The following is a 13732-nucleotide window of genomic DNA, read 5'->3' on the forward strand; positions in this document are numbered from 1 at the left end:
TGCTGACAGTGGCAAATACTTATATTGTCTATATGGTGTTTGGTGGAGCAGGTGATATTCTTACGAAGTAATGAGGGAACTGGGCTTCTGGGAACCTGATCCAGGTCACTGTAGCCTCGACTCATTTGTGTATGGGAGCACTCTCAAGGTTGACTCGTTTTTGTATCAGGCTTATCTGCCATCTTTGAATAAGTCATATCGCAGGGTAGGGAATGACCACTGGAGGCCTTTTTCTTTGCTGTGACCCTTGGAATCATATTTTGTCATATACAACAAAAGAAGTTGATTCTCATAAGACCTCTAGAAAGTCAATACTGTTCTTTCTATTCTAATTTTACAGATCAGGAACTAGAGGTTTGAAAGGGTTGGATGATTTGTCCTGGATCACATAATTGCTTTAATGTCTGAGCAGGGAGTGATTGCTCAGATCTCCCTGACTAAGCCTAGCAATGGTGTCTGCTCTCCCACACAGATGTGAAAAGAGGAATTTACAGGAAAATTTTAATTATTTAAAATTATTTAATTTAATTATTTATTTTGTCTAAATAAGAAAAAGGTGCAATTTATAAAAAGGTGAACCTTAGTCTTTGAGAAAAGCAAGAGAGGAAATGTTAGAACAGAAAGAAAAGTCATTAAAGGAATAGAAAATGTTGAAAATCAGGAAAAAAGAGGAATGGAACAGCAGAGCATAAAGAATATTGCAGAAAACAACTTGAATGACAAAAATATTTAAAACTGGGATAAAGAAAAGGTATTAAAGATATTTGGAACAAAAGAGAAATTCTTCTAGTAGGTGAGTGGAAATAGAAAAAAGTCTGTAAGACTTCTGGCCAAGATGGCGGAGAGGAGGCACACATCTGCTTAAGCTTTGCGTTTTCACTCAGAATTTATTTCATGACAAGCCTCAGAATTAGTGCTTGACCAGAAAAAAACCACACAAATAATTACCAACAGAAGACATCCTTGAAATTCGCTAGAAGAGGTCTGTTTTTACTTGGGGGCAGGGACAAACAGATTGGCCACAGGCTGAGGGCAAGCAGTGAGAGTGTGGCAGGCATCTTACACTGCACAGACCTGAGGGGGGAGGGGTGCCATCTCTGCCATTTCTGCCAAATGACCTTTATTACAGTGTGGATCTGTCTTGGCAGCAAGCTAAGATCAGCAGAGAAGCTATAGACACAGGAGGTAAAGAATAAAACCCCCAAAAGCTAGCGTCTTTCAGGACCTGGCCACCCCCACCCAGAGTGACTCAGTGCATTCTTAGAGCCTCAAGAGTCCCAGAGGGCAGATGCAGCACAACCATTGCTGTCCTGCTAGTGCCTTGCTGCTGTCCCCCGCGGTCTTCGTAGAGGAAACCCAGTAACACCATCCAACCCCCTCCAAAAAAAAGCACACCATTTCTTTTTCTTATTAGTTTGTTTTCTTTGATTCTGCTCTGACAAAATGAGCAAAAAATTTAAAAGGACTCTAACCAGTGATAGCTTTTATATGGATAGAGAGCAGACTTTAAACCCTGAGAACACTAAAAACAGACTTTCTCCAGAGGAATCACCAAAGGGGGATCTGCTCCTCAATACACAAAACAGTCATAGAAGAAATCAAAAAGGCTCACAAAAGAGCTAGAAGCAAAATGGGAAAAGGAAAGGGAAGCTTAGCAAGAGAGTCTGGATAAGTCATCCCATTCATTTAAAGACAGAGTAGATAAAGACACCAAATACTAGAAAAATAAAATTAGTGAGTTGGAAAAAGAAAATAACTCTCTAAAAAATAAAATTGGCGAAATGGAAAAAAAAATCCATACAACAAAACAACTCACTTAAAAACTCAGTTGGACAATTAGAAAAAGATATTTAAAAAGTGAGTGAAGAAAACACTTCATTGAAAATCAGAATCGAACAAATAGAATTGAATGACTTGAGGAGACACCAAGAATCAGTCAAGGAAAACCAAAAAAAACAAAACAATGGAAAAAAATGTCAAATACCTTCTTGGGAAGACAACAGACTTGGAAAATAGATCTAGGAGAGACAATCTGAGAATAATTGTACTCCCTGAAAAATATGATGAAAAAAAGAGCCTGGACACTATTTTCCAGGAAATTATCAAAGAGAACTGCCCAGGTGTTTTAGATACAGAGGGTAAAATAGGCATTGAAAGAATTCATCAATCATCTACTGAAAGGGACCCTAAAATCAAAATGCCAAGAAATATAGTGGCCAAATTCTAGAACCATCAAATGAAGGAAAAAATACTGCAAGCTGTTAGAAAAAAATCAATTCAAATGTGGAGGAGCCACAATAAAGATTAGCCAGGATCTAGCAGCATCCACATTAAAGGAGCTAAGGGCCTGGAATATGATATTCCAAAAGGCTAAGGAACTTGGTATGCAGCCAAGAATGACTTACCCAGCAAAAATGAGCATCTTTTTCCAGGAAAGAAGATGAACATTCAATGAAATGAATGAATTCCATCTATTCTTGATGAAAAAACTGGATCTAAACAAAAAGTTTGATCTCCAAACACAGAACTCAAGAGATTTCTAAAAAGGTAAAAAGAAATCTTGAGAACTATATTTCTGCCTTAAATATATATAAAGAACACATGTATAATTTGTTCTAGAAAATAGAAGTGGAAAGGAAATTATAGCAGAAAAAAGGGTAAAGTGGTGGTACTACATCTCACAAAGAGGCAAAGGTGACCTATTATATCTGAGGGAAAGAATGTAGAGGGATAAATATAGTGTGTATCATATTCTCATTAGAATTGGCTTAAAGAGAAAAATATAGACATTAGATTTATGGTGAAACTCCTTCCACTTCATTGAAAAGTGGGATGGGAACCGTGAAAAGGGAAGGAGTAAGCTAAGCTGAAAGGGAATACAGGAATTGTGAGGAAAAGGGGTAAAATAGGGGGAAGAATTCTAAGGTGAGGGAGGGATACTAAAAAGGGAAGGCTGTGAGAAGCAAGTGGTGCTCACAAGTTTAATACTGGGGAGACGGGAGTAAGGGGGAAGGAAAGGAGAAAAGCATAAGCAGAAGTTAACATGATGGCAAGTAATACAGGATTAGTAATTTTAACCATAATTGTGAAATGGGATAAACTCCCCTATAAAAAGGAAAGCAGTTAGCAGACTGGATTAAAAGCCAGAATCCTACAATATGTTGTTTACAGGAAGCACACCTGAAACAGGGTGATACATAAAGAATAAAGGTAAAAGGTTGGAGCAGAATCTCCTATGCTTCAGGTAAAGCCAAAAAAGCAGGGGTAGCCATCCTCATCTTGGATCAAGCAAAAGCAAAAATTGATCTAATTAAAAGAGATAAGGAAGGGCACTATATCTAAAGGGTAGCATAGATAATGAAGCAGTATCAATATTAAACAAATTCGCACCAAATGGTGCAGCATCTAACCTCAAACTCAAATGCAGTAAGGCAGAAATAATAAATGCATCCTTTTTGGACCACGATGCAATGAAAATTACATTCCATAAAAAGCCAGGGGAAAAGAGACCAAAAAATAATTGGAAACTAAATAATCTCATACTAAAGAATGATTGGGTGAAACAGCAAATCATAGACATAATTAATAACTTCACCCAAGAAAATGACAATAATGAGACATCATACCATAATGTGTGGGATGCAGTCAAAGCAGTAATAAGGGGAAATTTTATATCTCTAGAGGCCTACTTGCATAAAATAGAGAAAGAGAAGGTCAATGAATTGGGCTTACAACTAAAAATGCTAGAAAAGGAACAAATTAAAAACCTCCAGATAAACACGAAACTTGAAATTCTAAAAATAAAAGAGATTAATAAAAATTGAAAGTAAAAAAAAAAAACTTGAATTTATAAAACTAAGAGTTTGTTCTAGGAAAAAAGCAACAAAATAGACAAATCCTTAGTAAATCTGATTTAAAAAAGGAAGGAGGAAAATCAAATTGTTAGTCTTAAAAATGAAAAGGGAGAAATCACCAATAATGAAGAGTAAATAAGAGGAATAAATAGAAATTACTTTGCCCAACTATATGCCAATAAATTCGATAACTTAAATGAAATGGAAGAATACCTTCAAAATATAGCTTGCCCAGATTAAGGAAGAAATAAGTAGTTTAAATAGTCCCATTTTAGAAAAAGAAATAGAACAAGCTACTAACCAACTCCCTAAGAAAAAAATCCCCAGGACCAGATAGATTTACATGTGAATTCTACCAAACATTTAAGAACAGTTAACTCCAATGCTATATAAACTATTTGAAAAAATAGGGATTGGAGTCCTACCAAGTTCCTTTTATGACACAGACATGGTACTGATACCTAAACCAGGTAGGTTGAAAACAGAGAAAGAAAATTATAGACCAATCTCCTAAATGAATATTGATACTAAAATCTTAAATAAAATATTAGCAAAAAGATTACAGAAAATCATTCCCAGGATAATAAACCATGGTCAAGTAGGATTTATACCATTAGAAACACTAGCCTCAGCAATAAAGAATCAAGAAAGAGATTAAAGGAATTAGAGTAGGTAATGACAAAACCAAACTATCACTCTTTGCAGATGATATGATGGTATACTTAGAGAACCCCAGAGATTCTACTTAAAAAGCTATTAGAAATAATTCACAACTTTAGCAAAGTTGCAGGATACAAAATAAATCCACATAAATCCTCAGCATTTTTATATATCGCCAACAAAATCCAACAGTAAGAGATACAAAGAGAAATTCCATTCAAAACAACTGTCGAGAGTATAAAATATTTGGGAATCTTATCTACCAAAGGAAAGTCAGGAATTATATGAGCAAAATTACAAAACACTTGCCACAAAAATAAAGTCAGATTTAAATAATTGGAAAGACATTAAGTGTTCTTGGATAGGCTGAGCAAATATAATCAAGATGACAATACTCCCTAAACTAATCTATTTATTTAGTGCTATACCAATCAGACTCCCAAAAAACTATTTTAATGACCTAGAAAAAAATAACAAAATTCATATAGAAGAACAAAAGGTTGAGAATTTCAAGGGAATTAATGAAAAAAAGAACCAAATGAAGGTGGCCTAGCTGTACCTGATCTAAAACTGTATTATAAAGCAGCAGTCACCAAAACCATTTGGTATTGGCTAAGAAATAGACAAGTTGATCAGTGGAATAGGTTAGGTTCACAAGACAAAATAGTGAATAACTATAGCTATCTAGTGTTTGACAAATCCTAAGATTCCAACTTTTGGGATAAGAATTCATTATTTAACAAAAACTGCTGGGAAAACTGGAAATTAGTATGGCAAAAATTAGGCATGGAGCCACACTTAACACCACATACCAAGATAAGATCAAAATGGGTCCATGATTTAGGTATAAAGGACAAGATCATAAATAAATTAGAGGAGCATAGGATAGTTTATCTCTCAGACTTGTGGAGGAGGAAGGAATTTGTGACCAAAGGAGAACTAGAGATCATTATTGATCACAAAATAGAAAATTTTGATTACATCAAATTAAAAAGGGTTTGTACAACAAAACTAATGCAAATAAGATTAGAAGGGAAGTAACAAAATAGGAAAACATTTTTACAGTTAAAGGTTCTGATAAAGGCCTCACCTCCAAAATATATAAAGAACTGACTCTATAAGAAATCAAGCCATTCTCCAATTGATAAATGGTGAAAGGATATGAACAGTTTTCAGATTATGAAATTAAACTATTTCCACTCATATGAAAGTGTTCCAAATCACTATTGATCAGAGAAATGCAAATTAAGACAACTCTGAGATACCACTACACACCTGTCAGATTGGCTAAGATGAATGGAAAAAATATTGATGAATGTTGGAGGGGCTGTGGGAAAACTGGGACACTGATGCATTGTTGGTGGAGTTGTGAAACAATCCAGCCATTCTGGAGAGTAATCTGGAATTATGCCCCAAAAGTTATCAAACTGTGCAATACCCTTTGATCCAGCAGTGCTACTACTGGGCTTATATCCCACAGAAACACTAAATAAGGGAAAGGGACCTGTATGTGCCAAAATGTTTGTGGCAGCCCTTTTTGTAGTGGCTAGAAACTGGAAAATGAATGGATGCCCATCAATTGGAGAATGGTTGGGTAAATTATGGTATATGAACCTTATAGAATATTATTGTTCTGTAAGAATTGACCAGCAGGATGAATACAGAGAGGCTTGGAGAAACTTACATGAACTGATGCTGAGTGAAATGAGCAGAACCAGGAGTTCATTATACACTTCAACAACAATACTCCTGTATGAGGATGTATTCTGATGGAAGTGGATATCTTTGAAAAAGAAAAGATCTAATTCAGTTCCAATTGATCAATGATGGACAGAATCAGCCATACCCAGAGAAGGAACACTGGGAAATGAGTATAAACTGTTTGCATTTTTGTTTTTCTTCCCAGGTTATTTTTACCTTCTGAATCTAATTCTTCCTGTGCAACAAAAAATTCAGTTCTGCACACATATATTGTATCTAGGATATACTGTAACATATTTAACATGTATGGGATTACTTGCCATCTAGGGGAGGGGTGAAGGGAAGGAGGGGAAAATTCAGAATGGAAGTAAGTGCAAGGGATAATGTTTTTAAAAATTACCCATACATATGTACTGTCAAAAAAATGATATAATTATAAAATTAATTTTAAAAAATTAAAAAAAGAAAAAAACCTATAATATTTGAAGAAATCCATAATCAGAATTTAAGAATGAGCTGTAACAAAAGTAAGAGTAACATTTCAGAGAGACAGTCAAAAAGAAAGAGAAATTTAAATTCAAATTACATCTGCCAAATTTTAAGAATTCTTTACTAGCAACTGCCACCCCAGAGTCATTGAATTTTATAGCTAGAAGGGACTTAGACAACGTTTAGTTCCAAATCCACCTTTTTATTGTTGTTGTTTTGCTTTGTTTTTAAAGTGAGGAAACTTGAGACCCAGAGTACAGTGATTTGTTTGGAGTCATACAAGCTAATCAGGTGTCAAATCCCACTATGACAAATCTATACAGTATGTACAAATTCAGTAATTTTGCTAGAATTTTGCAAAAATTGTTTCCAAAAGATAGGTATGATGATTTTTAAAATCATATGAATGTTTTTGCAATAATGGCATTTGCTTTGTGTAGTATTTGAGAAAAGTGAAAATTGGATGAGTTTCTAAGAAGTGATAACCCTACTTTAAAATATACCAAGAATAGATTTTTTTTTCCTTATGTGTTAGCTTCAGAGGCTTCTTTGTATATTAATTTTATTTTGTTTTAATGTTTTCCTTTTCAAGATTCTCTTCCTGAAGGATTTAGTCAGGAGTTTGAAGAACAACCACCTAAAAGCAGGCCAAAATTTCAATCTCCTCAGATACAAGCTATGATTCCACCTTCTCAGCCAGCCAGTACTAAAAAAAAGGAAGCTGAACCTGAAGTTAAGGTAACTTTAGAAATTAACAATTTAAACTTGCTAAAAAAAAAAAAAAAAAAAAGTCAAACTTTTTGCAAGAGAACTGTTTGCAAGAGAAAACAAATTTTGAGTGTTTCATTTTTATGTTTCCTTGCCCCTTTTCCTCCCCAGTCCTCCCTGCCACTTCTCCCCCAGCTACTCCCAAATTCATTTCTTATCTTAATTCATTATTTAAATACTTCTGTACTTGAAGAGAAGATGTTATGGTACAATGAAAATAGTCACACACCTCTTCAGGGGTATGTATGACTTTGGACAAGTTTGTTCATTTCTCCAGGACACAGCTTATTCATCTGTAAAATTTAAGAGATTGGACTAATTGACCTCTAAAGGCTCTTCTTCTTATAAATCTATGATCATATCGTCCTACTTTTGATTTTCCTTAAACTCAAAGTTTTCAGGAAAATGTGAAATTTGATTAACATTTGGTGAAACCATGACTCAGAACAGCCATTTTGGAAAAGTTTGGAAATATGTATATAAGTGATTAAAATGTTCACACCCTTTGACTTTTTTTGTTTGATTTTTTGTTTGAGTTTGGTTTTTGGTTTTTTGTTTTTGTTTTTTTGGCTAGGCAGTTAGACTTAAGTGACTTGCTCAGGCTTACGCAGCTAGGAAATGTTAAGTTTCTGAGGTCGAATTTGAGCACAGGTCCTCTTGACCATCTACCTGCCCCCACCCTTTGATTTCTGAGAGATTCTACTGCTAAGCTCCTTCCCTCAAGGTCATTGAGAAGAAAGTCTCCATATACCAAATATATCAATATATATATAGGAACATTTTTTGTAATAACAAAGAATAGGAAAAAAACAAATTTTGGTATCTGAATGTAATGGAATATTCCTGTCTCTGCTGTGTGAACCAAATATGATGAATACAGAGCAGAATACAAGGTTGTGCATGATCTAATGTAAAATGAAGTAGAACTAAGAAAACTATACAAGGAGTTTACTGGAAAGAACAACCACAAATTTTTGAAAGTGAATGTTGCAAAATTACAAAGAATGTCATGTCTTCAAAGACATAAAATATCTATCCTATTCTTTTGCAGTGATGGGGGAAGTCCAGGTATGGAACATTGCATATGTTTTCAGATTTTTTAGATGTATTGAGTAGTTTTGCAGATTTTTTTTTCTTCAAATTATTTAATATGTGCCATGTCTCTGAGAAAGAAGAGGGAAAAAAAATCACTAAAAATGTTTATTTTTAAAGTTCAATTTAATATTTGTTCAGGCCCAAACACTTCATTGCTTTTTGATTTTATCTATTAAATCAAGAAATTATTACTCTTACATTTGATTTCCTTGCCTTATGTTGATATATTTATCTTTTCTGATCTTCATTTTTCTTGATGTTTGCTCTTTTCCTAGCCAAAAAATGTAGAAAAAGACAAAGAAGTGAATATGAAAGAATGGATTTTACGGTATGCTGAACAACAGAGTCAAGAAGAAAAGACTGAGAATTCTAAAAGTTTAGAGGAAGAGGAAAAATTTGACCCTGTAAGTTAGAGATTTGTGACAGGTTTTATCTTGAAGTATATAGAAATTGATAGATATTTGTATAATTACAGTATGCAAAGCTTCTTGCCAAATCCATTGGAGAAATGGAAAACAATATTAGAGATATATCCCTGCTCTTGGAGTGCTTCATTTTACTCCTTTTGGTCAAAAAATGATTACTTAAAATGCAAAGTGCAGTATGCATACCATAAGAACTCAGAGGATGAAAAGATACTTTTTCCAGATTGATTACATACAACTTCACAGATAATAAGAATTTGGCTAGTCTGAATAAAGAGAACAATGTGAACAAAGATTCAAAGACAGGGCTATACATGTTATATTTCAAGGAAAATTAATAGATCACCTTGTCTGTGAAAGATTTGTGTTCACAATATGAATTTTGAGAGAGAGAGGAAGGAAATGAGGGGGAGAGAGAGAAAAAAAAAGCATCAAGAAATCAGGAAGTTAGGACAAGGAACTATTACTGCAAGGAAATTGATAGATTTGTTTTTAGATACTAAAATTTGACATAAAATTGTCCAAGTTGTTGGGAAACTAGTATTAAAACCGATTGCTTTATCTTCTCTTCCTTTTACGGGATATTATAGATAACCCTTTTCGTGTGGGAGAGAAAACAGATAGTTGAAATCTTTCAAGAACTTTCCCTTTGGGTAAATTTGAGATGTAGATCACCCAGAGGGGAGAAACAAATAGGAACAATTACTGAGAAACTACTGATTTGTGGGGGTGGCTTGTTTTAGGGGAAGCTGCTTCAAAGATATTATAAATGAAATCCACATAAATGGGACTAGTCATTGGACTAATTTACCTATGGTAGCCTTTCCAATTTAATATTTTTGCAGTAGGGATAAATAGGATTGGTGTGCTTTGATTAAACCGTGTAAGGAGGTAATATGACCTACTCGATAAAGCTGGTCTTATTGAGACTGGATCCAAATCCTGCTTCTGACACTGATGGTGGTCACTTAACCTCTCTGAGCTTAGTGTCTTCATCTGTAAAATAAACCTAACATCTCCCCCTTTCTTTTGATTTAGAACATAGGGTGGTCATGACCTTGAAACATAAATCCATCAATATGGGAGGCATTACACATAATTACATAGATTACATAAACACATAGTAACATAACACATGCTAGAAGTATATAACAAATAACATGATCAAATAATCATAAATTGAGAATTTATAAATGTCCATAAGTCCATTGTCCATTAGTCTCATCTTGTGTTAGGAAATCCAGTGATTCCTGCTGGTTTTTAAAGTTCTTTAACAGTCTTCTTATTAGCCATGCTCTTTCAGTGTCAGATGTTTCTTAGATTTTCTCCTTTGTTTTGAGGTCTTTCTCTTTTTCACTATAAGAGATTTTTTAGGGGGAGATGTTGGTTCTTACTAAGTGCTAATGAGATAATGGGATATTAAGTTCTTACTAAGTGCTAAGTCAGTACTTAACAATTCTCTATTCTGCAGACAATTCTCAGATGATGAAATTGAAACTATTTCCACTCATATGAAAGTGTTCCAAATCACTACTAATCAGAGAAATGCAAATTAAGACAACTCTGAGATACCACTACACACCTGTCAGATTGGCTAAGATGACAGGAACAAATAATGATGAATGTTGGAGGGGATGTGGGAAAACTGGGACACTGATACATTGTTGGTGGAGTTGTGAAAGAATCCAGCCATTCTGGAGAGCAGTTTGGAACTATGCCCAAAAAGTTGTCAAACTGTGCATACCCTTTGACCCAGCATTGCTGCTATTGGGCTTATATCCCAAAGAAATATAAAGGGCGGAAAGGGACCTGTATGTGCCAAAATGTTTGTGGCAGCTCTTTTTGTTGTAGCTAGAAACTGGAAGTTGAATGGATGTCCATCAATTGGAGAATGGTTGGGTAAATTGTGGTATATGAAGGTTATGGAATATTATTGCTCTGTAAGAAATGACCAGCAGGAGGAATACAGAGAGGCTTGGAGAGACTTAAATCAACTGTTGCTGAGTGAAATGAGCAGAACCAGAAGATCACTATACACTTCAACAACAATACTGTATGAGGATGTATTCTGATGGAAGTGGAAATCTTCAACATAAAGAAGATTCAACTCACTTCCAGTTGATCAATGATGGACAGAAATAACTACACCCAGAGAAGGAACACTGGGAAGTGAATGTAAATTGTTAGCACTACTGTCTATCTACCCAGGTTACTTAAACCTTCGGAATCTAATACTTAATGTGCAACAAGAAAATGGTATTTACACACATGTATTGTATCTAGGTTATATTGTAACACATGTAAAATGTATGGGATTATCTGTCATCGGGGGGAGGGAGTGGAGGGAGGGAGGGGATAATTTGGAAAAATGAATTAAAAAAATAATAATTAAAAAAAATAAATAAAAAAAAAAACAAACAATTCTCTAGTTCTGGTCTTTACTATGAGTTCAACCCCTTTGAATTCCTGGGGAAGAGCTTGCATGCTTAGGAGGAGCAAGTTCATTGGTTGAAGTAATTTTTCCCAGAAGCCCTTGCATTATCCCACGCCCATTCTCTGGGAGGATAAAAGAGGGCAGCTCTGGAGGAAAAAGGGGAATTTTGTCTGGACGAGACTTGAGGCTGCTTTCTGCAGGAAGGGAAGTCGGCTCTCTACAGGAAGAAGAATCTGTCCGAGAGATTTGAGTTGACACAGCAGATCTCCCAGAGAGTGATTGGCAGCTTCTGGAGACAACAGCAGGTTACATATACTTCAACCAATGAACTTGCTCCTCCTAAGCATGCAAGCTCTTCCCCAGGAATTCAAAGGAGTTGAACTCCTAGTAAAGACCAGAACTAGAGAATTGTTAAATACTAACTTAGCACTTAGTAAGAACCTAATATCTCATTATCTCATTAGCACTTAGTAAGAATCTAACATCTAGCCTCAAAGGAAGTATTTCTGAACGCAGCTTTTTGAAACAGTGCCAGTAGTCTTCTGTTAAGATTTTTGCAGTATCAATTTTTTGTGTAAACCTTCAGTCTTCCTAATATTTCTAGATGTTGGACTAGAATTTGAAGTTATGGGATCTTCCTTGACTCCATAAGTTTCCACCTTAAGTTGCAGTAAGCATCTGAAACTGTCTCATGTTAAAGTCAATGTAGCATGGAGGCTACAAGGCACCGAACCTTGAACTTTTATCCTGTTGTCTTAACTGTCACAGTCCTTATCTTAATCAGACTTAAAATCCCTCTAGAAGATCAGTCTCCTTTTAAAGCTGCATCTTTAGAACAATAGCCTGGCAGATAACCTCAGCCACATCGATGAGTCTAAGTGTAATAGAAAATCAAACTTTAAGACATCCATCTTAATGGAGGTATATGTTCTTCTCTCTATGTCTCTGCACCATCCTTTCTTAACTCCTTCTTTCTTTATCTGTAGGGTAGCCCCAATCCAGTAAGGGACTAAAGGCTTTGAGGTTGCAATACCATTACATTTCCTACTCCACTTTAGCTCCCAAAAGTTCTCCCAGAAGTTGCATGGAACAAGCCACTTATCTATGCATAGGACAGCCTCCTTCCAGTGTGCTCATTTCCTTGACTACCTTAACTTAACAGTAGGCCATGAATTGCCAGAGATGGGGAAAACTTGATGTTCCTGTGGTGATAATGATAATCATTGGGTTTTTTTTATTTAAAAAACAAAACACAAAAAACTTCATGTTTTTATTATAAATTTGGCCATCAAATTCAAGCAAAAATAGAAAAAAAAAAGAATAAATCTTACCAAAATCCATATATATCATTTAATAGAGAGCTTAAAGGGATTAACAATCCATAAGCAAAAAGTTGTATTTATTTTACTCTAATTGTAGTTGTTTTACATGGTCCTAGTTCTACTAATCTCATATCTCTTCTTAATTTTTTCCTGCTTCCTTTTATGTTTTGCACACACACACTCTTTACATTCATGCTTTATGATAGTATTCAGTTACATAAATATTCCATAATTTATTGTCATTATTAAAAATATTTCTAAGTTTTTTTGCCATTAGGGAACTATTAGTATTTCTATATTAAAATTTTTATTTTAACCACTGTTGATTTAATGAATTTAATGAATTTCAAAATGAATTGCACACTTCTTTGGCTTTTTAATAGAATACAAAATTATATATATATATATATATATATATATATAATTATATCTATAATTAATAATGATATAATTTAAACTTGCTGCCTCAGTCATAATTTTAAAATATTTGTTGTATTTTGATATATGTTGAGTTTTTAAGGAATATTGAAATATATGACTATTTGCCTGTAAACTGAATAGTCCCAGAATGTTTCTGATTCTAGCAACTCCCTTTCCTCTTAATACTTTTATTTTGCTGTGATCTATAGGGAGTCCACTAGTTATATCAGTAAACTTATTTCTACTCCCACCTATTAAATTACACAATAATAAAATAACTGTGTCTACTATATACTAGTAGAGATGAAAAGATATATAAGACATAGTTCCTTCCTTTAGGAAGCTTATATCCAAGTATAGTAATAAAATATGCATATACATTTATGTATATATATATATATATATATATATATATATATATATATATATATATATATATATATATATATATATATATATATGTGTGTGTGTGTGTGTATAAAACTGCCATATAAAACAGGTAATGATAAATAAATTCTTTTGAGGATCTGAGGCACTGTCATTTCTTACTGGAGAATCAGGAAA

At 34.2% G+C, this 13732-nt stretch overlaps 1 protein-coding gene across 1 annotated transcript in view; it reads left to right on the forward strand.

Annotated features, from left to right (window-relative positions):
• DHX29 (DExH-box helicase 29) overlaps positions 1 to 13732 on the forward strand; it is a 74248-nt gene that overhangs the window by 20574 nt on the left and 39942 nt on the right. The window contains exons 5-6 of the mRNA XM_074282501.1: positions 7297 to 7442; positions 8843 to 8971. Coding sequence (XP_074138602.1) covers positions 7297 to 7442; positions 8843 to 8971 — 275 coding nt within the window. The remainder of the gene's footprint in view (positions 1 to 7296; positions 7443 to 8842; positions 8972 to 13732) is intronic.

Source organism: Sminthopsis crassicaudata, chromosome 1 (assembly GCF_048593235.1).
Source record: "Sminthopsis crassicaudata isolate SCR6 chromosome 1, ASM4859323v1, whole genome shotgun sequence".
In the NCBI taxonomy this organism is placed as follows: Eukaryota; Metazoa; Chordata; class Mammalia; order Dasyuromorphia; family Dasyuridae; genus Sminthopsis; species Sminthopsis crassicaudata.